The sequence below is a fragment of the Megalobrama amblycephala genome, linkage group LG20 (assembly GCF_018812025.1).
Source record: "Megalobrama amblycephala isolate DHTTF-2021 linkage group LG20, ASM1881202v1, whole genome shotgun sequence".
In the NCBI taxonomy this organism is placed as follows: domain Eukaryota; kingdom Metazoa; phylum Chordata; class Actinopteri; order Cypriniformes; family Xenocyprididae; genus Megalobrama; species Megalobrama amblycephala.
In genome coordinates this window covers 32,120,623-32,147,182 of record NC_063063.1, presented here as the reverse complement: position 1 = coordinate 32,147,182, position 26,560 = coordinate 32,120,623, and the positions used below count along the sequence as shown (strand labels likewise).

At 34.1% G+C, this 26,560-nt stretch overlaps 1 protein-coding gene across 1 annotated transcript in view; it reads left to right on the top strand.

Annotated features, from left to right (window-relative positions):
• ryr2a (ryanodine receptor 2a (cardiac)) overlaps positions 1–26,560 on the top strand; it is a 129,300-nt gene that overhangs the window by 79,748 nt on the left and 22,992 nt on the right. Inside the window, 30 exon segments of the mRNA XM_048170330.1 lie at positions 666–755; positions 836–973; positions 2,293–2,370; positions 2,452–2,527; positions 3,094–3,217; positions 4,885–5,000; positions 5,079–5,143; positions 5,226–5,347; positions 5,500–5,549; positions 7,056–7,116; positions 7,219–7,457; positions 7,625–7,706; positions 9,906–10,036; positions 10,123–10,443; positions 12,024–12,264; positions 12,341–12,428; positions 12,720–12,812; positions 12,891–13,061; positions 13,142–13,201; positions 16,645–16,779; positions 17,012–17,124; positions 17,201–17,297; positions 18,817–18,923; positions 19,011–19,062; positions 19,150–19,200; positions 19,349–19,448; positions 19,530–19,609; positions 21,956–22,032; positions 22,258–22,331; positions 23,918–23,935. Of these exon segments, the coding sequence (XP_048026287.1) occupies positions 666–755; positions 836–973; positions 2,293–2,370; positions 2,452–2,527; positions 3,094–3,217; positions 4,885–5,000; positions 5,079–5,143; positions 5,226–5,347; positions 5,500–5,549; positions 7,056–7,116; positions 7,219–7,457; positions 7,625–7,706; positions 9,906–10,036; positions 10,123–10,443; positions 12,024–12,264; positions 12,341–12,428; positions 12,720–12,812; positions 12,891–13,061; positions 13,142–13,201; positions 16,645–16,779; positions 17,012–17,124; positions 17,201–17,297; positions 18,817–18,923; positions 19,011–19,062; positions 19,150–19,200; positions 19,349–19,448; positions 19,530–19,609; positions 21,956–22,032; positions 22,258–22,331; positions 23,918–23,935 (3,250 nt within the window).

Genomic DNA, 26,560 nt, shown 5'->3' with positions numbered 1-26,560 from the left:
GCTAACAAAATGCTAATCGTAGTAGCTGTGTGCTAATCATGTTAGTAACATGTTAACAACAAGGTAAATCATGTTGGCAATATGTTAATAATGCTAGCAATGTATTAATCATGTTAGCAAAATGCTAATCATGCTAGCAATGTGTTAATCATGTTAGCAAAATGCTAATCATGCTAGCAATGTGTTAATCATGTTAGCAAATGCTAACTATGTGATAAATTATGTTAACATCTGTTTTCTGAAAGACTGTGTTGCCTTTAAACTTTAAATGACTTTAAACTTCATACTTTAAGCTGAAAACATTCAAACTTTAAGATTTTAAAACCTTTAAATTTTCTGGTCCATCTACCTCAAGACAACTTAAAATTTTTATCTAGTTTTTATCTTATTGTAAAGTGTTCATTTCAGTTTGTGTGCTTCTGTTTTATCAGAATAAATGCAAATATTTTCTCAAGTTTAGTGCAGTTACTCATTAGTGTTTTTTTGCCAGTGTTGTTGAAAATGACATTTTATACTGTTTTTAACCGATTAAAATAGTCTAACCCCTTCTTAAAGCACTTCAGCTAGGCAGCAGGTTAACATTAAACTAGTGAGTTTCACCGTGGCAGAACACGGTTTCAGAGTTGCATCGGTGTTAATTCAGTTTATTGATGTTGGGTCTGTAGTTTGCCGTCGGCTGGATTCATGGAGAGCAGATGTGTGAATCGTCTAAAGTTCATCCACTGCTGAAGCCCTACAAGTGTCTGTCTGAGAAGGTACAGAATTTCACAAAGCCACTTTGAATGATGGGTAAAGCGCAGTGATTCCAGTCCTTATGGTTTCCTCTGTGCTTCAGGATAAGGAGGTTTACCGCTGGCCAATCAGAGAGAGTCTGAAGACGATGCTGTCGTGGGGCTGGAGCATCGAGCGGACGAAAGACAGCGACGCGTCCGCCTTACACAGCCGCACACGCCGGATCTCACTGTCCAGTCAGGTCAGAAACACCTGCATTCAGAAACCACTGCCAGAGTCAGTGATGCAAACTTTAGCAAATATGACACATATTCACTTTCAGCTGTAAAGCAGCTCTACAGAAGACATTATTACGGGTTCAAGCGTAATAATGTAATTGTTAAAATTTCCAAGGATCAGCATTCTCCCATAAAAGTCATCAGGCAGACCAAACGAGTAGAGACTTGAAACTTTGAAGGCTGTTAGTACTCACACTGTCTACATCGTTAGCAAGGCTCGCCCTGATCGGCCTGACGGGGGCGCTACTTTGGTGGGAAGTACAAAATTGTTCATAACTCAAAAAAAACGTTTTCGAGTACTTTTGCGATCTAGTCGTAGGTTTTTTAGGCCCCATCGGAACCAAACCAGTGTAACGAGATTCTCTGGAGTCTGATTGTCAATAATTATCAAAAAAAGTTGAAATTTTGCTTCATGAACCCTAAGGGGCGCCAAAACGTTCAAAGTGGGCGGAGCCACTTTTTACTAAAATGGGCATAACTTGTGAACGGAATTAGATATTTTCACCAAATTTGGTACACCTATGTAAGAGCTCATTCTGTGGTTGCATGAAAAAGGATGCAGCGACTGGCCACTCGGTGGCGCTATAACACGAAAAAAACATGAAAATGGCTATAACTAATTCACCGTTAGTCTGATTGACTTGACAATTGGCATGCAGTGTCTTTGTCCGAGGTGTCTTGATTATCTATGAGGACATTGATGTATCTCAAAAAACATGTCTGCCATCAGTCAATGAATTTTGAGCAGCTATCAGACAAGATTAATGGACTCACTGGGCCTGTTTCACTCGCCTTCATGTTTTTCACATGCATAAAGGATTGTGTATTAGTCAATTTTTCGCACACATCCACGACATTCGTACCACATGGTAGAACTCCTCATTCTGAGCAACTTTGTCTCTAGGACCGCCGCTGTCCATCGAATCATTCGTTAAATATCGGAGATTATTTCAAAAACCAACTTTGGTGAACTAGTCCTAGGTTTTTGGCTCAACCTCGATAACTGTTAAAAAGCTTTAAAAAACATATATTTACTATGGTAAATTAACTGTATTTGCTGTAAATGGTCTTTTCCATCTATGATCGAGATGGTTACAGGCTTGCTAAATAAAATATAATACCTTTTTACGCATGTCCTGAAAGGCCTTAAAGCGCTTGAACCCCAATGATTGCTGCTCGCAGCTATATTTCAGATCAAGTTTTGTTCTCATCTGATAATATCAGTGCAGTCAAATCGCTAATATTACTGAACACTTATAAATGTGACCTTTGACCCCCGCAGCGCTCCATAGAGGGTGCTCACGGTTTCAGCCCGCGGCCTGTCGACATGAGCAACGTGACGCTGTCCAGAGACCTGCACGTGAGTGGAGCGGCTTCACAAATGCACAAAACAACTCGAGATTGACATTTTTAAACACGTCCATGTGCTCGTGTGTTTCAGTCGATGGCGGAGCTGCTGGCCGAGAACTATCACAACATTTGGGCTCAGAAGAAAAAACTGGAGCTGGAAGCCAAAGGTTTGTCTGACATCCGTGAAATATCTCCGTCATCTTTACTGGATATGTTTCTCTGTCCTTTAATCAGAATTCATGCTTTTTACAGCTCTTATTTACAGCCAACAACCTGTTCTCCATGTAAGATCTAGTGTGCGTCACTATTGTCATAGTAATGAAGCAAATCCTCCTACATCAGTGCAGCTTTCCTCCTTGGAACTCACAGTACGGCTGTCTTTAAATGTTTATAAGTTATTATGGATAAAAATCAGCTTCCCTATGGAGAAAATTACTGGAGTTTTTACTTCCAGAACTGACTGTTGTGCTTAAAATTAACAGAAATGAAAAGTCTGGGGAAATACTTTGCATTGTTGGATACAGTGTCTCGTGCATTTGTGCACATAAATTTGAAACGTAGTGGATCATTCAGGTATTATACAGAAAATACTGCATATGATATGCATGTCGCATACTACAGGTGTGATAGTATGACCTTCTGAACATGTAAACCCGAACACGGCCATTAGATGGAGCTGCGTTCACTCCAGTGTGTGTCTGCTGCTTTCTAACGTGTGTGTTTGGATTGCCAGGAGGAGGAAGTCATCCATTACTGGTTCCTTACGACACTTTAACTGCCAAAGAGAAATCCAAAGACCGGGAGAAAGCACAAGACATCCTGAAGTTCTTTCAGATCAATGGATACAGCGTCTCAAGGTGTGTGTGAGTGTGTGTGTGTGTGTGCCTGCTTCACATCCATCTGTGGACACTGATTCATATCTCATTTGTAAATATTCATAAATAACAAAAAATTCAGAAAACATGTTCATGCATGTACACTGCAATTTAAAAGTTTGGGGTCGGTCATGGTTTTTTAAATTTTTTTAAAAGAAGTCTCTTCTGCTCACCAAAACTGCATTTATTTGGTAAAAATACAGTAAAAATAGTGAAATATTATTACAATGTAAAATAGTTGTTTTCTATGTGAATATATAGTAAAGTGTAATTTATTCCTGTGATCAAAGCTGAATTTTCAGCATCATTACTCCAGTCTTCAGTGTCACATGATCCTTCAGAAATCATTCTAATATGATGATTTGATGCTCAAGAAACATTTATGATTATTATCAATGTTGAAAACAGGCATATTTTTGTGGAAACTGTCATACATTTTATTCTTCAATATTCTTTAATGAATAGAAAGATTAAAAAACAGCATTTGTTTGAAATAGAATCTTTTGTAACATTGTAACTTTTGTTCTATTTAATGCATTCTTGAAGTATAAAAGTATCAACTTTCAAACTTTCAAAAAAATCTTACTGACCCCAAACTTTTGAACAAAAGTGAAATTCTCAACAAAAAAAAAATTAATTGATTAAATAAGTTTTTTATATATAATAGATACATATACAGTACAGTCCAAAAGTTTGGAACCACTAAGATTTTTAATGTTTTTAAAAGAAGTTTCGTCTGCTCACCAAGGCTACATTTATTTAATTAAAAATACAGTAAAAAACAGTAATATTGTGAAATATTATTACAATTTAAAATAACTGTGTACTATTTAAATATATTTGACAAAGTAATTTATTCCTGTGATGCAAAGCTGAATTTTCAGCATCGTTACTCCAGTCTTCAGTGTCACATGATCCTTCAGAAATCATTCTAATATGCTGATTTGCTGCTCAATAAACATTTATGATTATTTTCAATGTTGAAAACAGTTGTGTACTTTTTTTTTCAGGATTCCTTGATGAATAGAAAGTTCAAAAGAACAGCATTTATCTGAAATACAAAGCTTCTGTAGCATTATACACTACCGTTCAAAAGTTTGGGGTCAGTAAGAATTTTTATTTTTATTTTTTTGAAAAGAAATGAAAGAAATGAATACTTTTATTCAGCAAGGATGCATTAAATCAATCAAAAGTGGCAGTAAAGACATTTATAATGTTACAAAAGATTAGATTTCAGATAAACACTGTTCTTTTGAACTTTCTATTCATCAAATAATCCTGAAAAAAAATATTGTACACAAATATTTTGTACAATTGTACACATTAAATGTTTCTTGAGCAGCAGATCATCATATTAGAATGATTTCTGAAGGATCATGTGACACTGAAGACTGGAGTAACGATGCTGAAAATTCAGCTTTGCATCACAGGAATAAATTACTTTGTGAAATATATTCAAATAGAAAACAGTTATTTTAAATTGTAATAATATTTCACAATATTACTGTTTTTTACTGTATTTTTAATTAAATAAATGTAGCCTTGGTGAGCAGACGAAACTTCTTTTAAAAACATTAAAAACTTTTAGTGGTTCCAAACTTTTGGACTGTACTGTATATTTGTGACATATGTGTTTGTGATGTGAGCAGGGCGATGAAAGAACAGGATCTGGACACTCCGTCCATAGAGAAACGCTTCGCATACACGTTTCTGCAGCAGCTGATCACGTATGTGGACGAGGCTCACGGACACATGCTGGAGTTCGGTGAGTCGCTCGCTTTAACGCCTGTATCGATCTCTGCGCTTCAGCCGTGGATCCTGATCATCCTCATCTTGATTTCAGATGCTGGAATTCGACTGAAGGGGGAGAAAATCCCTCACGAGCAGCAGGTCAAATTCTTCGGGAAGGTCTGATTCACTCTTACACGCTTCATTTCATTCACTAATTAAATTTATAAGTTGATCGATTCATTGTTTCGCTCATTTCCAGGTCGTGCTGCCGCTGGTGGACCAGTACTTCAAAAACCACCGGCTCTACTTCCTGTCCACCGCTGTTCGACCAATCAGCAGCGGCGGCCACGCCTCCAACAAAGAGAAGGAGATGGTGACCAGGTGAGGTGATGTTAAAAATGTGGCGACTCACAGAGCTGTAATTTACCCAGAATGCTGCTGTTCTTCTGTTTGTAAATGCACTTGTACTGTGATTTGGTTTGGTATCCACCATCTTCCTCTTCTTCATCTTGATGTTTTGTTCTCTCTCTCAGCCTGTTCTGCAAACTGGGCGTTCTGGTGCGGCACCGGATCTCATTGTTTGGTAAGATGTTTGAAGCGTGTTTGCGGTTGTTTGTCATGTGTGTTTTGCTCTTGAAGCTCAAATAAGTCTTTATCCAAGAATATCTGACAGAGTTACGATCTTCACAAGTGCTGATGTTTGATCGTTTCAATGTGGGATTAAGTTAGTAGGCCTGACATGATTGTTGATTAATCATCTAATAATGGTTATTTGATCACAATTATCTGAGAAAACAACAATAATTGTGCAGTTTAAATTTGGCCAAATCACATTTTGCTCAAGAATATAAAAAATAAAAAACACTGGTGTAAAGTACACAAAGATGGTCAAAAGTCTTTGGTCTTTTTGCGTTTAATTATATTATATTATATTATATTATATTATATTATATTATATTATATTATATTATATTATATTATATTATATTATATTATATTATATTATATTATATTATATATTCACAGCATTAAAGTAATTCATATAGGCTTATTGTATTATAATTTTGTTATATAGTAATTATATATTATATGTAATAAGTAATTATATAAATATGAATATTTACAACACTATTTTGTAAATACTAAGCCTATTTTATTATAAATTTTATTGTAAAATTATATATGTATTAGTAATAATAATAATAATAATTTTTTTTATTATAATTCATTATATAAATATTAATATGCAAAGCATTAAAGTAATTCATATGAGCCTATTTTATTATAATTCATATTATATTATATATCATAATTATATTATATTATGTTTTATTAGAATTAATTATATAAATATTAATATTATAATTAATATTAAGTAGTAGTAAATGTAAGTAATTTAATATTATATGTAATAAGTAATTATATAAATATTAATATTCACAACACTAAAGTAAATCACATGGGCCTATTTTATTATAGATCTTATTGTGAAATTATTTATGTATTAATAATAATAATAATAATAATAATAATATATTTTATTATAATTAATTATAAATAATAATATTCAAAGCATTAAAGTAATTCATATGAGCCTATTTTATTATAATTCGTGTTATTAAATTATATATAATAATTGTGTTGTATTGTATATAATTAATTATATAAATGGTAATATTCAAAGCATTAAAGTAATTCATATAAGCCTATTTTTTATCATTTTTATTATATTATACATAATAATTGTATTATAATTAATTATATACATATTAATATTCAAAGCATAAAATATTCAAAGCATCACAACAAAAGTAAATCACATGGGCCAATTTTATTATAAATTTTATTGTTAAATTATATATGTATTAATAATAATAATAATATATTTAATATTATAACAAATTATATTATAACGAATTATATCAAAGCATTAAAGTAATTCATTTAAGCCTATTTTATTATAATTTATTAATTGCAATTATCAGCACAAAATTCATGATAGTGACAGGTTTAATGAGGTGCTGTTAGAGAGTGTGAAATGTGTCCATGTGTCCGAGATCAGTAATCCGTGTGGTTGTGTTTCTCTCAGGGAATGACGCCACCTCCATTGTGAACTGCCTGCACATCCTGGGACAGACGCTGGACGCCCGGTCAGTCGACACGCGTCACTACAGCTCATGTTATAGTGGATCAACACGGCACATGATGAAGCTGATCTCTCAAAAACATTTTGTGTTGCATTTTGTGTTCAGGACGGTGATGAAAACCGGTCAGGATTCTGTCAAAGCGGCTCTGAGGGCGTTTTTCGATAACGCGTCAGAAGATTTGGAGAAAACCATGGAAAACCTGCGGCAGGGTCAGTTCACACACACGCGGATGCAACCCAAGGGCGTCACACAGATCATCAACTACACGACGGTCGCGCTGCTGCCGGTGCTGTCCTCGCTGTTCGAACACATCGGGCAGAACCTGTTCGGAGAGGATCTCATCTGTGAGTCAACTTCCTTCTGACCAGGAAATGGTCTGCAAATGAGTGTCATTAAACTGCACTAAATATATCTGCACATCTCAGACACCTGCTCCTGAATAACTCATATATCAGCCGCGGCGTGTCTCAGATCTCATGACGCTTCTCGTGTCTTCTCTGTGTCATTGCAGTGGATGATGTCCAGGTTTCCTGCTATCGGATATTAAACAGTTTGTACTCACTTGGAACCAGTAAAAGTATTTATGTTGAGAGGTAAATCACAATCCTAAACAAAGTGATTCATCCCGAACAAATTTGATTCATCCTAAACAAAGTAATTCATCCTAAACAAAGCAATTCATTTTAAACAAAGCGATTAATCCTAAACAAAGTGATTCATCCTAAACTAATACACTAAATTCCAATCATATTGATTCATCCTAAACCAATTGATTCATCCTAAACAAATAGACTCATTCTCATCAAATTAATTAATCTTAAACAGACTCATTCTAACCAAATGTATTCATCCTAAACAAAGTGATTCATCCTAAACAAATTCATTCATCCGAAACAAATAGACTCATTCTAACCAAACTGATTCATCCTAAACAAAGTGATTTATCCTGAACAAAGTGATTTATCCTAAACAAATTGATTCACCCTGAACAAATTGATTCATCCTAAACAAATAGACTTATTCTAATCAAATTGATTCATCCTAAACAAATTGATTCATCCTAAACATAGTGATTCATCCTAAACAAAGCGATTCATCCTAAAAAAGTAGACTAATTCCAATCAAATTGATTCATCCTAAACAAATAGACTCATTCTAATAAAATTGATTCATCCTGAACAAATTGATTCATCCTAAACAAATTGATTCATCCTAAACAAATAGACTCATTCTAATCAAATTAATCTTAAACAGACAGACTTATTCTAACCAAATTTATTCATCCTAAACAAAGTGATTTATCCTGAACAAAGTGATTTATCCTAAACAAATTGATTCACCCTGAACAAATAGACTCATTCTAATCAAATTGATTCATCCTAAACCAATTGATTCATCCTAAACAAATAGACTCATTCTCATCAAATTAATTAATCTTAAACAGACTCATTCGAACCAAATTTATTCATCCTAAACAAAGTGATTCATCCTAAACAAATTCATTCATCCGAAACAAATAGACTCATTCTAACCAAATTGATTCATCCTAAACAAAGTGATTTATCCTGAACAAAGTGATTTATCCTAAACAAATTGATTCACCCTGAACAAATAGACTCATTCTTAACAAATAGACTCATTCTAATCAAATTGATTCATCCTAAACAAATAGACTCATTCTAATCAAATTGATTCATCCTAAACAAATAGACTCATTCCAATCAAATTGATTCATCCTGAACAAATTGATTCATCCTAAACCAATTGATTCATCCTAAACAAATAGACTCATTCTCATCAAATTAATTAATCTTAAACAGATAGACTTATTCTAACCAAATTGATTCATCCTAAACAAAGTGATTCATCCTGAACAAAGTGATTCATCCTGAACAAATTGATTCATCCTAAACAAATAGACTCATTCCAATCAAATTGATTCATCCTAAACAAATTGATTCATCCTAAACAAATAGACTCATTCTCATCAAATTGATTCATCCTAAACAAATAGACTCATTCTAATCAAATTGATTCATCCTAAACATAGTGATTCATCCTAAACAAAGCGATTCATCCTAAAAAAAGTAGACTAATTCCAATCAAATTGATTCATCCTGAACAAATTGATTCATCCTAAACAAATAGACTCATTCTAATCAAATTGATTCATCCTAAACAAATAGACTCATTCTAAACAAATAGACTCATTCTAATCAAATTGATTCATCCTAAACAAATAGACTCATTCTAATCAAATTGATTCATCCTAAACCAATTGATTCATCCTAAACAAATAGACTCATTCTCATCAAATTAATTAATCTTAAACAGACTTATTTTAACCAAATTTATTTATCCTAAACAAAGTGATTCATCCTAAACAAGTAGACTCATTCTAATCAAATTGATTCATCCTAAACAAATAGACTCATTCTAATCAAATTGATTCATCCTAAACAAATAGACTCATTCTAATCAAATTGATTCATCCTAAACAAATAGACTCGTTCTAATCAAATTGATTCATCCTAAACATAGTGATTCATCCTAAACAAATTGATTCATTCTAATTATATTGATTTATCTTAAACAACTAGATTCATTCCTAAACAAATAGACTCATCCTTAACAAATGTAATCATCCTACACAAACCGATTCATCCTAAACAAATCAATAAATTCCTAAATGAATCGATCAGTCCCTAAGCAGATGGACACATTCTGTGGTTTGTTAGTATTTGATGATGTTCATCATGTGTGTCTGATTGCTCTGGCTCTGTTGTGTTCAGGCAGCGTCCGGCTCTCGGTGAGTGTCTGGCCGCGTTCTCGGGCGCGTTTCCCGTGGCCTTCCTCGAGCCCAATCTGAACAAACACAACACATACTCCATATACAACTGCAAAGGCTCCAGAGAGAGAGCAGGTACGACACAATCTATGAGAAGCAGCTCTACAGAAGACAATAGGTTCATTGCTCAGCTCGAGTCAGTTGTTGTGTTGTGTTGGAAGCGTTAGGTCTGCCGGCTCAGGTGGAGGAGGTGTGCGCGCTGGTGCCGTCTCTGGAGCGGGCGCTGCAGGAGATCATGGAGCTGGCCGAGTCGGGCATGCGCTACACGCAGATGCCACACGTGATGGAGGTGCTGCTGCCCATGCTGTGCAGCTACATGTCGCACTGGTGGGAACATGGACCCGAGAGCGACCCGGAGCGCGCAGAGAGCTGCTGCACCTCGCTGACCTCGGAGCACATGAACACGCTGCTGGGAAACATCCTGAAGATCATCTACAACAACCTGGGCATCGACGAGGGAGCTTGGATGAAGAGACTGGCAGGTAATTCTGTGATTGAAGCTGTGTGAGCAAAAACATGCCATCTACTGGAAAACAAACACTTTTAACTCCCTGAGGTCCGAAAACGCGCCGGCGCGTTTTGCAGGATTTTTTTCACATTGCAGCAAAACAGACTTGCTCCGTCATTTCTTGTCATAGAGACATAAGTAATATATCAATTGAAACTATAGAATGTCTTCTTTTATTTGTGTACACTCAGAGTAAAAACACAATGTTGTGCTTTTTGTAAAATAAAGAAAACTAACATGATGCGTGATCTCTCCTCTCCCTCTGAGCGAAGTCCAATCTGATAGTTCTCAGAAAATGAACTGTAACTTATGAATACTAATGACAAAAAAATGACACTTATGTCTAAAGAAACGTTGAAATGTCAAGTTTTAAATCATGTAAGTCAAATTGAAAACAAACATTCTGTGTTTATGTAATCTGTATGAAAAGAGAGCCATGTCAGAAGTCTGTGATTCAGCTCATTACCTGCTAATGCGGCCACGTCCACGGAGGGAGCGCTATTCAGAGGCAATACATGTATACGTCGTCTCAATCGTGTATTTATTGTCTTGAAAAGTGTTTATTTGGATGTTAAAGCCATGGTTAGCGATCTCTAGAAGACATGCCGTTAGTTCCTAGTTCCTTTTCTTCTTTATATGAATTTGTGGCCTAAAGGTGTACAGAGCGCCCTCCGGCTGCAAGTATGAATTGAAAACACAGTATCCAGCACTCATAGTGATGACAATAAATATTACTTCTCAGTATAGAAAATTGACATTAACATATAAGAATCCATCAATATTTCTCCAAATGTGCATGCTTTTAAGCTAAAAGCCTATATGAAATGCCATAGAGGTAACATAATTGTTCAGACACTTTGCATCACAGAAATACATTATATTTTAAAGAATATAATAGAATACCATTATTTTAAATTGTAATAATATTTCACAGTATTGCTGTTTATGATGAGCTGAGACATTATTACAGAGGGTTTTTTTCACAGCCTACCTGACTGAAAGGCCTCATTAATATGCAAGTCATTTCAGGTCATTATTATGTGATTATTTTGTCTTCTCAGGTGTAAATGGCCCATTATTCATGATGATTCACGCCTCCACGCATACTGTGTTTCTTGACAAAAAAGTGTCTTACAAAACCTAAATCAATATATTGTTTTATATGAAGGAGTAGGCAGCATAGTTTTTACATAATTCTGAAGCAAAAACTCTAGTCTACAACCTCCAATACCCAGAAGTCTTATGAACACAGATTTAATATACTTTTTTTGGCCTTATTTCAAGTGACTTAAGTTTTTTAGTTTTTTCAATAACCACGCATAAACATTATTCCTTCAAAAATACAAACATGTACATACATGTTTCTCACATATTATTGTAGCCTAGTTTGTGTTGAATACAGTGTAATGACACTTTTGTCATTTATATGTTTATGAACAACTGAAAAAAGCACAAATGTCAGGGCATGTCAAAACTTCTCCAGCCCCAAATCAGCCTCAGACTCCAGAGAGTTAAATGAAAACCGCTACTGCACACAACCTGTGTTTGTCTCAGTGTTTTCTCAGCCCATCATCGGTAAAGCCAAGTCTCAGCTGCTGAAGACTCACTTCCTGCCGCTGATGGAGAAGCTGAAGAAGAAGGCGGCGACGGTCCTGCAGGACGAGGAGCACATGAAGGCGGAGGGCCGGGGCGAGATGTCGGAGTCGGAGCTCCTCATCCTGGACGAGTTCACCATCCTCGTGCGAGACCTGTACGCCTTCTACCCGCTGCTCATACGCTTCGTCGACTACAACCGGTACGAGAGCGACGGGTGAGCTGCAGTCGGGCTGTTACGGAGTCGCGTTTGTGACGTGTGTTTGTTTGTTTTTCAGAGCGAAATGGCTGAAGGAACCGAACACTGAGGCGGAGGAGTTATTCCGTATGGTGGCCGAAGTCTTTATATTCTGGGCCAAATCACACGTGAGCACATATACAACTATTTGAACACTATGATATACAATGATTGAAAGTCAAGTTAGATCAAGTGTGTTTGAATCAGCTGATGTTTTAGTGGATGCATGAGGTCAGTTCTGCTCAAGTTCACTCAGAATCATAATAAAGTCGGCATGAGACGAAAGTTGCATGTCTTTTCTCCTCTATTGTGCCCCATATCTGAGTGAAACGCTTCTCAAACGAGAACAAATGTAGGGCGGGGCTTGATTTTATCTGTGGGGAGTTGATTGGACGAAATGTGTATTTTTTCCTCTACAGAACTTTAAACGAGAAGAACAAAACTTTGTGGTTCAGAATGAAATCAACAACATGTCCTTTCTGATAACTGATACCAAATCTAAAATGTCCAAGGTATGATACACACACACACGCACACACACACACACACACACACACACACACACTGATAAAGCATGGCTGTGTGCTCAGGGTGGTGTATCGGACCAAGAGAGGAAGAAGATGAAGAAGCGAGGGGATCGATATTCCCTCCAGACGTCTCTGATCGTCGCTGCTCTCAAGCGATTGCTTCCGGTCGGACTGAACATCTGTGCGCCGGGAGACCAGGAGCTGATCGGACTCGCCAAGAGCCGCTTCACACAGGTACACAAAAACACCCTTATTTCTGCTCGAGTTACTGACCCGAAAGAGCCGTTTGTGATGAAGCTGAACCTGTTTCACAGAAAGACACTGAGGACGAAGTCCGAGAGATCATACGAAACAACCTCCACCTGCAGGGGAAGGTGAGCGACGCTCCGTCTGTTCTCCATCAGACCCCTTCAGTCATGTTTGCATGTTCATGTGTTTCTGATCACAGCAGCACCAGTGATCAGAAATCATTTAAGGGTCAATGATGTGAGGCTCATTTTGTGTCCAGATCTGTTCAGTCATTCCAAAAAAACTTTGCAATTAAACACATTTTCCAAAAACTGCAATTAAAAAAAAATCTCCATAAGTTGTAATGCTTAAATATTTACACATCATTAAATATAATTATTACTGTATTCCAAAAAAAACATTAATTGCATTGGCATATCATTAAATGCAGTCATATTATTTTATTGGCAACTAAGCATTTTTTAAAATTATTGGCAATTAATGTAATATTTAAAAAAAAAATCATTATAATTTATAATGCATAATTTATTTATTTAAATACATGTTAAGTTAAATATTTATATCTTAATAAATATAATTTTTACTTTTCCAAAAAAAACATTAATTGCATTGTCATATTATTTTATTGCAATTAAGCAATTAAGCACATTTTTTAATTAAAAAAAACTTATAATGATGATATAAATTATATAAATTCAATATATATAATATATATATATATATATATATATATATATATATATATATATATATATATATATATATATATATATATATATATATATATATATTATCATCATTAATTATAATAATGTTTTTAAAATAATGTAAAAAAAGATATTGCATTGTCATATTATTTTATTTGCAATTATTCACATTTTCCAATTAAAAACATAATGATAATAAAATGTATATAAATTCAATATATACTTTATAATGTATATAAATATTCTCTAATATTGTCATTATTTAATTGGCAACTAAGCACATTTTCAAAAATAAATAAATGAATGCAATTTAAAAAAAATCAATATATTTATTACACATTTAAATTATTGATCTATTTAATTACATATTTAAATGAAGTATTTGCACATCATTAAACAATAAAAAGAACATGGATACTTCTTAGATGAACATATTTTCAGCTTCTGGATTGAAATTATTTTAATCTTTTGTTTAAAAGTGCAAAATCAAAATTAAAACAAATAAATATTAAATTTTCCAGATTTTCCCTTTTATTGTCCTGGACGTCCTCACGCATCATTGACCCTTGAACTGTTGCATGTGTGTAACTTCCCCTCCGTTTCGTCCCTCATGTGTCCATCTGCATGTGTCAGTACCGCGTTTTACACTTCAAAAAGCTGGTGAAGAGACTCATCATCATCTTAAAGTGGATAAAGAGTCGTCAGTGTAAAGCGGCGGGGCCAGAACCCGTCCCTCACAAGCGCGCGCCGCTGCACAAGCGCTCCGGCACCCTGGATGTCCCCCAGCGGAGCCGCCCGCCGCTCCTGAAGAAGGCCTCATCTCTGGACTTCACCTGCAAACATGTCAAAGCTCCTGTGAAGCAGCTCGAGCCGCCGCAGGCCTCCAGACACGTGTTTACCTGCAATAAGCTGGTAAGCTTGTGATCAGACGGTCTTTATGAGCCTGAGAATCTGATCACACCGATGGTGAAGTCAGTGATGTTTAACAAGCGCTGGGAACTTGAGCCGACATGAGCTTAAGTGACAGTTCAAGTTGAGTTTAAATTCCTCCTCAGGATCATGTAAGTTAACTAGATCTGTTTAATTATTTAAATGTCATTTAAATTAAATATTTACACATCATTAAATATAATAATTACTTTATTCCAAAAAAATAATAAATTGCATATTTTATTGCCAATTATGCACATTTTCCAATAAAAAAATATTCATTTACAAATGTAAAAAAAAAAAATTACTAAAGTTTATTTTCCAATTAAAATTGTTATCTAATTGTTTGCAATTGCATATTTTCCATTTGTTATTTCATTTAAATATTTACACATCATTAAATGTAAAAATTATTATAATTTTATTCCAAAAAAAAACATTAATTGCATTGCCAAATTTTACTGGCAGTCAATTGAATAAAATAAAATTGTCAATCAATAAAAAAATAATAATGATATATATATATATATATATATATATATATATATATATATATATATATATATATATATATATAATATAATATATATATATATATATATATATATATATATATATATATATATGCATGTCATTTAAATTAAGTATTTACACATCATTAAATATAATAATTACTTTATTCCAAAAAAAATTGCATATTTTATTGCCAATTATGCACATTTTCCAATAAAAAATATTCATTTACAAATGTAAAAAAAATTACTAAAGTTTATTTTCCAATTAAAATTGTTATCTAATTGTTTGCAATTGCATATTTTCCATTTGTTATTTCATTTAAATATTTACACATCATTAAATGTAAAAATTATTATAATTTTATTCCAAAAAAACATTAATTGCATTACCATATTTTACTGGCAGTCAATTGAATAAAATAAAATTGTCAATCAATAAAAAAATAATAATGACAATATAATTTATATATATATATATATATATATATATATATATATATATATATATATATATATATATATATATATGCATGTCATTTAAATTAAATATTTACACATCATTAAATATAATAGTTACTTTATTCCAAAAAAAAGTAATAAATTGCATATTTTATTGCCAATTATGCACATTTTCCAATAAAAATAATATTCATTTACAAATGTAAAAAAAAATACTAAAGTTTATTTTCCAATTAAAATTGTTATCTAATTGTTTGCAATTGCATATTTTCCATTTGTTATTTCATTTAAATATTTACATCATTTACACATCATTAAATGTAAAAATTCTTATAATTCCAAAAAAAACATTAATTGCATTGCCATATTTTATTGACAATTTATTTTAATTTCCAATAAAAATAATAATAATGATATAATATATATAATTTAATATATATATATATATATATATATATATATATATATATATATATATATATATATATATATATGTATGTATGTTTTTTATTTATTTATTTATTGAAATGCATGTCATTTAAAGTAAATATTTACACATCATTAAATATAATAGTTACTTTATTCCAAAAAACATAAATTGCATATTTTATTGCCAATTATGCACATTTTCCAATTAAAAAATATTGATTTACAAATGTAAAAAAAATTGCTAAAGCTTAAACTAAAATTTAAATGACAACAGAGAATATAAAAGCAAAAATCTATAATAATGTCTCAATGATACTAAAGTAACACACAGAAGATACAGTGAGTATGACTGACAGCACAGCGACTGTGAACCTGCAGCGTTTGCATGAAATCCTGCATTTGTGATTATAACACGCATGTTCCTCGTGTTCCTCATGTTTGTCATCCAGTGTCCCTCACTGCATGCTCACGTCGCGCTGCAGCTTCATCCTCTTCATCAGTGTCAGTGTCGTCTGTGTGTTTCTGCAGCTGGAGGATCCTGCGATCCGCTGGCAGATGGCGCTGTATAAAGACATGCCCAACCGCAGCGAGGACTCGTCGGACCCCGAGAAGACCGTCGATCGAGTGCTGAACATCGCACATGTGCTCTTCCACCTCGACCAGGTTAAACTTGAGCTCCATATAGAGCTGATTCAGTCTATATTCTACACTATCCATATGTAAATGAGCTCTCTTATGATCACAGTGTCATTCATCAAGACAGTTTCTGAATACTGAATAGGTGTTGATATGTAAATATGGGGGCGGGTCATATGTTAATGCAGCTCTACAGAAGACAGTAATAGTGTCGTCATTCAGATCAGTTCATATAGTGTATATGTGTTTGTTTGAGCAGGTTGAACATCCTCAGCGGAGTAAGAAGGCCGTGTGGCACAAGCTGCTGTCCAAACAGAGGAAGAGAGCCGTCGTGGCCTGTTTCAGGATGGCGCCGCTTTACAACCTGCCCAGGTGAAGATCTTCTGTTCTGCTGGATCTCTCAGTGATTCCTGAATGATCTGAGACGCTCTGATTCTCTGCTTTCCAGGCACAGAGCCGTGAACCTGTTCCTCCAGGGTTACGAGAAGTCCTGGATCGAGACCGAAGAGCACTATTTCGAGGACAAGCTGATTGAGGATTTGGCCGTATGTAGCGATTCCACACAACATCCGTTCATGTTTTCCATGTCTTTTGATACGCACAGCAGGTGCGCTCAGTGTTTTCTGAGATGATTTCACTGGTTCACACACTTTTGTTTTTGGTTCAATGAGGAGCCAGAATGACTAGAACTAGGGATGCACGATATATCGGCCACCATATCGGTATTGGCCGATATTGGTTTCTTTTTAATGTTACCGTTATCGACCTGATATATTAAAGCTGATAAAAAATATATTATTTCCTTCAGCTTCATATATTTATCAGCCAATATATCGGTTATCGAGTTTCAAATATAAAGAATTATCGATTATCGCTATCGAGTTTCAAATATAACGGTTATCGACTTTCAAATATAAAGAATTATTGGTTATTTCTATTGGTCAATATATCGGTTATCAACTTTCAAATATAAAGAATTATCGGTTATCGCTATCAGCCAATATATCGTTTATCGACTTTCAAATATAAATAATTATCGGTTATCGCAATCTGCCAATATACCAGTTATTGACTTTCAAATATAAAGAATTATCGGTTATTTCTATTGGTCAATATATCAGTTATCAACTTTCAAATATAAAGAATTATTGGTTATCGTGATCAGCCAATATATTGGTTATCGACTTTCAAATATAATGAATTATCGGTTATTGCTATTGGCCAATATATCTGTTATTGGTTATCGACCTTCAAATATAAAGAATTATTGGTTAGCGTTATCAGCCAATATATCTGTTATCGGTTATCAACTTTCAAATATAAAGAATTATCGATTATCGCTATCGACAAATATAACGGTTATCGACTTTCAAATATAAAGAATTATCGGTTATTTCTATTGGTCAATATATCGGTTATCAACTTTCAAATATAAAGAATTATCGGTTATCGCTATCAGCCAATATATCGTTTATCGACTTTCAAATATAAATAATTATCGGTTATCGCAATCTGCCAATATACCAGTTATTGACTTTCAAATATAAAGAATTATCGGTTATTTCTATTGGTCAATATATCAGTTATCAACTTTCAAATATAAAGAATTATCGGTTATCGTGATCAGCCAATATATTGGTTATCGACTTTCAAATATAATGAATTATCGGTTATTGCTATTGGCCAATATATCTGTTATTGGTTATCGACCTTCAAATATAAAGAATTATTGGTTAGCGTTATCAGCCAATATATCTGTTAACGGTTATCAACTTTCAAATATAAAGAATTATCGGTTATTGCTATCAGTCAATATATCGGTTATTGACTTTCAAATATACGCATTAAAGACGGGTATTGATTTCTTCTTTCTCCTCGTCTCTAGCTTGTCTTCCTAAACTAGCTTTCTAATAGAAGGCGCTCTAACTGTACGAACGCACATAAGTCTGCAGTGGTTTTGCTTCCTCACATTTGTAAACTGTGATAGATGGACTGTATTTCATCTGGTGGTTGGCGTGTTTTAGCGTATCTGAGGGTCTTGCTTGAGGCTGTTTGGTGTTTTAGAAAGCAGGCGGAGAGGAGCCGTCAGAGGAGGACGAGATGACCAAACACATCGATCCCTTACACCAGCTCATACAACTCTTCAGCAGAACCGCGCTGACCGAGAAATGGTGGGTTTCCTTTCTCCTATTAATATAGTCCAAAACACAATGATTTGTTGATAGATGCCACATGGATCTGTTGTTGTTTTGTTGTAGTAAACTAGAGGAGGATCATCTCTACATGGCGTACGCTGACATCATGGCCAAGGTACGACTAGTTTAGATCTGTTCTTAAGAACATGCTTTATAAGTGCTTCTGCTCAGATCAATATGCTGTTTGATTGATCCCTCACAGAGCTGTCATGATGAAGAGGAAGACGATGAGGAAGAGGTGAAGAGTTTTGAGGTACGTGTCCGTCTGCCTGACTCTTTCTGAAGGCCGATCCTGTTGAAATGTGTTTGTTCGTCTAATCTAAGGTGGTTTCAGCTGGTCTTAAACAGATCTCTCAGCCTGACAAATGCACAAAAGACGCTCTATTCCCATCTGTCTGCAGGAGAAGGAGATGGAGAAGCAGAAGCTGCTGTATCAGCAGGCCAGACTTCACGACCGCGGCGCCGCAGAGATGGTGCTGCAGACCATCAGCGCCAGCAAAGGTCAGAAAACACACGCCGTCCACAGAAACTTATGCGTGTTTATGGTGATCATGGACTGATGGGAATGTGTGTGTTGTGCAGGAGAGATGGGGCCGATGGTGGCCTCCACGCTCAAGCTGGGAATCGCCATACTCAATGGAGGAAACTCCACAGTTCAGCAGGTACAATGTTTTTTATGATTTTGTTTTGTTGCTGTGCTCCTTGTTGTTGTCATTTGTCGGTGTGGTGTTTGTCCCGCCCCTCCTCCACTGTGATTGGATGGCTGGGTAGAAAGTGACAGTGATGAGCGCTGAGTTTTACTCAGTTGAACATTTCTCAGCTTTTGACATCCGGAAAAAAATGCTGAGCGCTCAGTGTGAAATAGACGTTCACATGGTGCTCCAATGTAAAACAACTGAAAAAATACGCTGGCCTTAGGAAAAAACGCTTTGGTGGACACACGCCCTAATTGTAGTTGTGAAGTAATCAATTTAAAGGTGCCCTAGAACGTTTTTTCTCAAGATGTAATATAAGTCTAAGGTGTCCCCTGAATGTGTCTGTGAAGTTTCAGCTCAAAATACCCCATAGATTTTTTTAAATAAATTTTTTTAACTGCCTATTTTGAGGCCTCATTAACTATGCACCGATTCAGGCTGCGGCCCCTTTAAATCTCACGCTCCCTGCCCCCCTCAAGCTCTCGACTATAAAACGTTGCATAAACAAAGTTCACACAGCTAATATAACCCTAAAATGGATCTTTACAAGATGTTCGTCATGCATGCTGCATGCATGCGTCGGATCATGTGAGTATAGTATTTATTTGGATGTTTACATTTGATTCTGAATGAATTTGAGGCTGTGCTCCGTGGCTAAAGCTAACATTACACACTGTTGGAGAGATTTATAAAGAATGAAGTTGTGTTTATGCATTATACAGACTGCAAGTGTTTAATAATGAAAATAGCGACGGCTCTTGTCTCCGTGAATACAGTAAGAAATGATGGTAACTTTAACCACATTTAACAGTACATTAGCAACATGCTAACAAAACATTTAGAAAGACAGTTTACAAAATCACTAAAAATATCATGTAATCATAAATCATGCCGGTTATTATTGCTCCATCTGCCATTTTTCGCTGTTGTTCTTGCTTGCTTACCTAGTCTGATGATTCAGCTGTGCACAGATCCAGACGTTTATACTGGCTGCCCTTGTCTAATGCCTTGAACATGAGCTGGCATATGCAAATATTGAGAGCGTACATATTAAGCATATGTTAAGATTCGCCTGTTTTTTTAAAGGTCTTTTAAACAAATGAGATTTACATAAGGAGGAAACAATGGAGTTTGAGACTCAATGTATGTCTTTTCCATGTACTGAACTCTTGTTATTTAACTATGCCAAGGTAAATTCAATTTTTGATTCTAGGGCACCTTTCAACCATTTGCAAATAGTATTTTAAAATATGCACACATTCAAACTTATTCATATGTAGGGATGGATATCGAGAATTGGAAGCGATTCCAATTTTGCTTATCGATTTAACCCCTTTATTTAGGAGTCACACTCGCGTTCTTTACGGTCAAAAGTGACAGAAGACTTGAAAAGTATCTCTTTTGTTTTTCAGAAAAACCAATGTAATATATTCTTGTTCAATAATATTTTTTGATTATTATATAAAATTTTGAGAGTATTTTATGATACTATGCAATATTTATAAAATTTGTATTAGCTATTTTTCCACATTGAAAAAATACAATTTTTTTTCCTAACATATTTTTTAATTATTTTTCAAGTAAGGCAGTATTCCATGTTAAAATAGAGACAAGGCATTTAAAATCCATTTTTTTGAAGGTAGATTAGTGCCATTTGGTGAGAGTAAAAAAAGAAAAACGTATGCATGTTGTAACCACTAGATTCCTATAGAGCTCTAAATAAAGTGGCTTATAAATTCTCTAGTGGTTTTTGGACACAAACACTTATTTTTATGAAGTTTTGCATTTGGATTTATACTTAGACATTCTCAAAGACTACTTTTTGTCAAGGTTTAGATTTTTTTAGTTTGAAATGTTGATTTGAAGTGTCAGTTTTTGCATTAATTTTACTGCAGTCAAACCTGAACACAGAGGAGGACATTTTGTCAAACATAACATCAAAATTCAATAAAAAATACAATAAAAATTAACAGGTGTGTTTTATAACAGCTTAATAAATCTGGATCTGATCTGATTTCATCCTCTTATTTGAATTTTGGCTCAATTTTACCATATTGTTACAGCCACACTGGTTCATTTGTGTGTGTATAATGGTGTGTTGTGTGTGTGTTTTAGATTTTTTTTGTGTGTTCATATTGCTAATGCGACAAAAGTCACCAAGTGTCATCTCATTCCAAACAAAGCTACGATTTTTAACATTTCAAAATATATAAATTTTTCAATCAAAAATGACAGAAGAGGGCCCAAATGTTCCAACGATAATTCAAGCGATACCCAAATGTTGACGTGATCGATCTGATTTTTGTTGTGCAGAAAATGCTGGACTACCTGAAAGACAAACGAGACGTTGGATTTTTCCAGAGTCTGGCGGGACTCATGCAGTCATGCAGGTACGACAATGACTGAACGTAACAATGATATAATAATGACTGATTATAGTTGTTTCTACAGCGCTTTATACGACAGATTGTTTCAAAGCAGCTTCACAGTAACAGAATCAATGCAAACTTCATCGAATTCAGATTCTGCTCTACAGAAGGCAATATCCAGATCAATTCAGTTCAATAACCATGTCGATGTTGCAAAGTTGATCAGTGATGATGTTTGTGCTCCAGTGTTCTGGATCTGAACGCGTTTGAGAGGCAGAATAAAGCCGAAGGTCTCGGGATGGTGACGGAGGAAGGATCAGGTATGATTTATATGAACACAAACACCTGATTTATAATCAACGAGTTTTTTTCAAGCATGAAATCGTCATGTTCATTCCACTTGATTTATCATGCCATTTCTGTGTTAATTTAGTTGAGTTATTGATTTTAAAATACAGTAATGCTACAGTGCACGTATCCCAGAATCCATTCTGAAGATGTCTCTGTCAAATTGAGTTATTTTATCCTTTTTCTTTACGTTTGTGTACGAGTGTATGATGAATGCTTGATATGGTCTTCAGATGTTTGTAAGCAGAAATCATTTTTTTCGCAAGGGTGCAATGAGAAAAAAGAGCACTCACCGGTGTGCGTGCGACACTCACCCTTCCCTAACATGTGCTGTCTTTGATAAGTTTGTGACAATTATTTTCAAACCTCATTTCATTTGAGTCAAGCATGAATTTTAGTTCTTTTTCAGGTTTCTTTATGTTTGCTGTGTTGTAACATGACTTTTAAAGGGATAGTTCACCCAAAAATGAACACACTGTCATTTACTCACCGTCGTGACGCTCCAAACCGGCAAGAGTTTATTTCTTCAGTGGAATATATATATATATATATATATATATATAATTTAAATGAACATGCTTGCATTATTTTATAGGAATATTTGAAGACTTCAGATGCAAAAGCCTCCAAGTGCCATCTGAAATTTTATTCTAAAATGAACATTTTTTTATCAATTTTGTATGTTTATGTTCAGTTATTTCACTTTAATGGAAATGAAAATGACCTATTAATTGCCATTGAAGTGAAATTACTGAACCTAAACATACGAGCTTGATAAAAAATGCTCATTTTAGAAGAAAATTTCAGACGGCACTTAGAGGCTTTTGCATCTGAAGTCTTCATTTAGTTTGTTTTGGAGTAATTTTTTTATTGTTTTATAGTGTATATGTATTTATATATAATATAAACTCATTATTGTACATGTTTTTGGAGCTCAACAGCATCTTTTGCCTTTTCTTTCACTGTAAAGAGCTTCATGAACATTCTGCGAATCATCTGTTCATGTTCCACTGATGAAAGAAGGTCCTGCAGGTCTGAACTGAAACGAAGGCGAGTAAATGACGGAAGGTTCATGTTCGTCTGCACTATTCCTTTAACCTGCACAAGTGTTTTTCTCTCTCTGAATCTTTATTTCTCTCTGAATTTTGCCTTTTTTTCTCATGATACCCTCTCTAAACAGTTCTGCACTTTATTCACTCAGGTTTGGATTCAATCAGCATCATTTCTGCTAAAGTCAGACACGGTTTCATCAGACCTGTAAGTTAAGGTGACGTATTTAAACTAGTCCTAACCAGGCGCGGCACAAATCCACGAATCCGTCTGTTTCTGTTTGTGGCCCACGTATAACAATGCTGTGTTCTGATTGGCTGCGATCAGTGCAGACAGATCGGTCGTCGCGCCTGGTTAAAATGGCATCATGTGATTGTTCAGAATGGTGCTGATTGAATCCAAAATCAACAACGACTGACCTTGTGACCTGTATGACCTCTCACTTTTTTCTTTCCTTTTTTTCTTCTTCTTTTTTTTTGGGTTAACGTACCGTCTTCCCCTCTCTCAGTCATCACTCATGAGCGTGGTAATTATGCCTTCTGCCGTTTGCTGTGGTTTAGCTGTGTGTGACCCTGAGCCCAACACCTTCCCTCTGCCCTGCGTTTTCTGTCACATGCCCCGCCCCCTCTAGAGCTCTAGCCAATCACGCGCTGGCTTTGCTCTCAGGATTTAGAGATGTAAGAACAGGGACGCTGTTTTGGTTAGAGAGACACCGACACTCGTTTTGACCGATAGACGGCAGTGTTGACATGTAAAGTAAGTTCATATTTAAGGGTGTTTCTTCAACTATGGGCACATTTGCCAAATTAAACGTTTTATTTTATTTGTCTGCTAACTGTGTCCTCAGGAGAAATGTTAATTTCATATATATATATATATATATATATATATATATATATATAAAATTTATTTTTTTAATTTTTATTATTTTATAGGAATTTTTTTTTTTGTTTTGGATTAATTTTTTTTTAGATATGTTATTTTTTATTATATTTAGAGGAATATTTGTTATTATTTTAGCACTTTTTATTATTTTAGAAGACTTTTTATTATTATACATGATTTTTATTATTATTTTAAAGTAATTTTCATCATTTTTGCAGAATTTTGTTTTGTTATTTTATAGAAATGTTTATTTTTTTAGAGTAATATTTTTTACCTTTTAGAAATTTTATATTTTTATTATATTTAGAGGAATATTTATATTATTTTAGAGTATTTTTTTATATTTTAGAGTATTTTTTATTATTTTAGAGGACTATTTTTATTATTATACATTAAGATTTTTTATTATTTTATAGTAATAATTTTTATTATTTTTGCAGGATTTTGTTTTATTATTTTATAGCAATGTTTATTTTGTTTTGGAGTAATATTTTTTTTAGATATGGTATTTTTTTATTATATTTAGAGGAATATTATTATTATTTTAGAGCTTTTTTTATTATTTTAGAAGACATATTATTATACATGATTTTTTTTAATTAATTTATAGTAATTTTCATAATTTTTGCAGAATTTTGTTTTGTTATTTTATAGAAATATTTATTTTGTTTTAGAGTAATATTTTTTTTACTTTTTAGAAATGTTATATTTTTATTATATTTAGAGGAATATTTATATTATTTTTGAATATTTTTTATATATGTTTGAGTATTTTTTATTATTTTAGAGGACTATTTTTATTATTATACTTTAAGATTTTTTATTATTTTATAGTAATAATGATGTTTTATTATTTTATAGTTTTATATTATTTTAGAGGAATGTTTTTATATAATTTTTTTTTTATTATTGTTTTACAGTAATTGTTTTATCTTGTATATGATTATTTTATTATATTAAAACATTTTTATTAATCTGTTTGTTGAAATTTTACAATATTAACAGGATAAAGATACAGGAGAAAAGTGAAAAATATTGTTTATTTGAGGAATTGTTTTATTATTTTAAAGGATTATTTTTTATTATTTTAGAGGAATAATTATTATAATTTTAGGGTAATATTTTTTATTGTTTTAGAGTAATATTTTTCTATATTTTTGAAAGGGTAAAACAAACAAATCTATACATAAAAGGCATTTGAAAAGCAGTAAAAATAACTGATGTATTTGTGACTGGTTTTTAGTGTGAATCAGTGGCAGTAGTTGCAGAAACACCCGCTGATTGTTGCAGCCTATCAAAAGCAGACGTGCGTATCTGTGGGTGGATCTGTAGTCTGTAAGCTCCTCCCCTTCCTGCTCTCCTGTCAGGCTCTCAGTGGCGCAGCGGCTGGGTGTTCGGTTAGGAGCGTGTCTCTGTGGTTTGTTGTGGTCGAGCTGCTCTGAGAGGATGATGATGATGATGATGATGATGATGGTCTCTCAGCAGCAGTCGCCTCAGTCTCTCCTTCCTCTTCCTCTTCCTCCCTGATGGGTCTGAGTTGGTGTTGTGTGCTGTCGTTCCTGTTGTTTCCTTCACTGTTCTTCTTTTTGTTTCTGGTCAGGCTGTTTCTTTGCTCCCACATGTTATTTTCAGAGTGATTGTTTTTGTTTTCTTGTGTTTTTCTGGAGATCAGTGTCGTGTTTTCTATCGTATCATCCATCTGCATTTCTGTCGACTGGTTTCGTCATGCTCCATCCCTTCAGTTTGGCGTTTTAATGCTGGTGGGAATGATGGACCAGAGGAAGTCTAACCAAACCACAGATAACTGTGATATTGTGTATTTACATGTATTCTTATCATAATGTGTAGTAAATGCAAAATGTGGTGTCATTTTGTATCTCTGCATGCTGCATTGAGAGTTAGCTGTAATAATCTGAGCGTGGAGTTTCTGGTTGATCATCATACTGACGCTCAGCTGAAAGTGCGTTCGTCCTTCAATCTCAAACGACGGTCAAAAACCCATAAAAACTCGCATTTGCTCTGTTACAAAGCTGAAACTGAGCGCTCTGCATAGACAGCAGCTCTCATTAGACTTTACCGTTTTTCATCATTTTTTGGTAATGAATGAATTAGGAAGAGTAAGGAAGAGTAAAGAGGCTGTATTCTCTGTGAAGGACACATTTTCATTATTATTTTAGAGGAATCTTTTTTAAAGTAATATTTTCAAGCAACATTTTTTATTTGAATTTTTTTTTGGAAAAAAATAGTTTTTATTTTTTAATAGTTT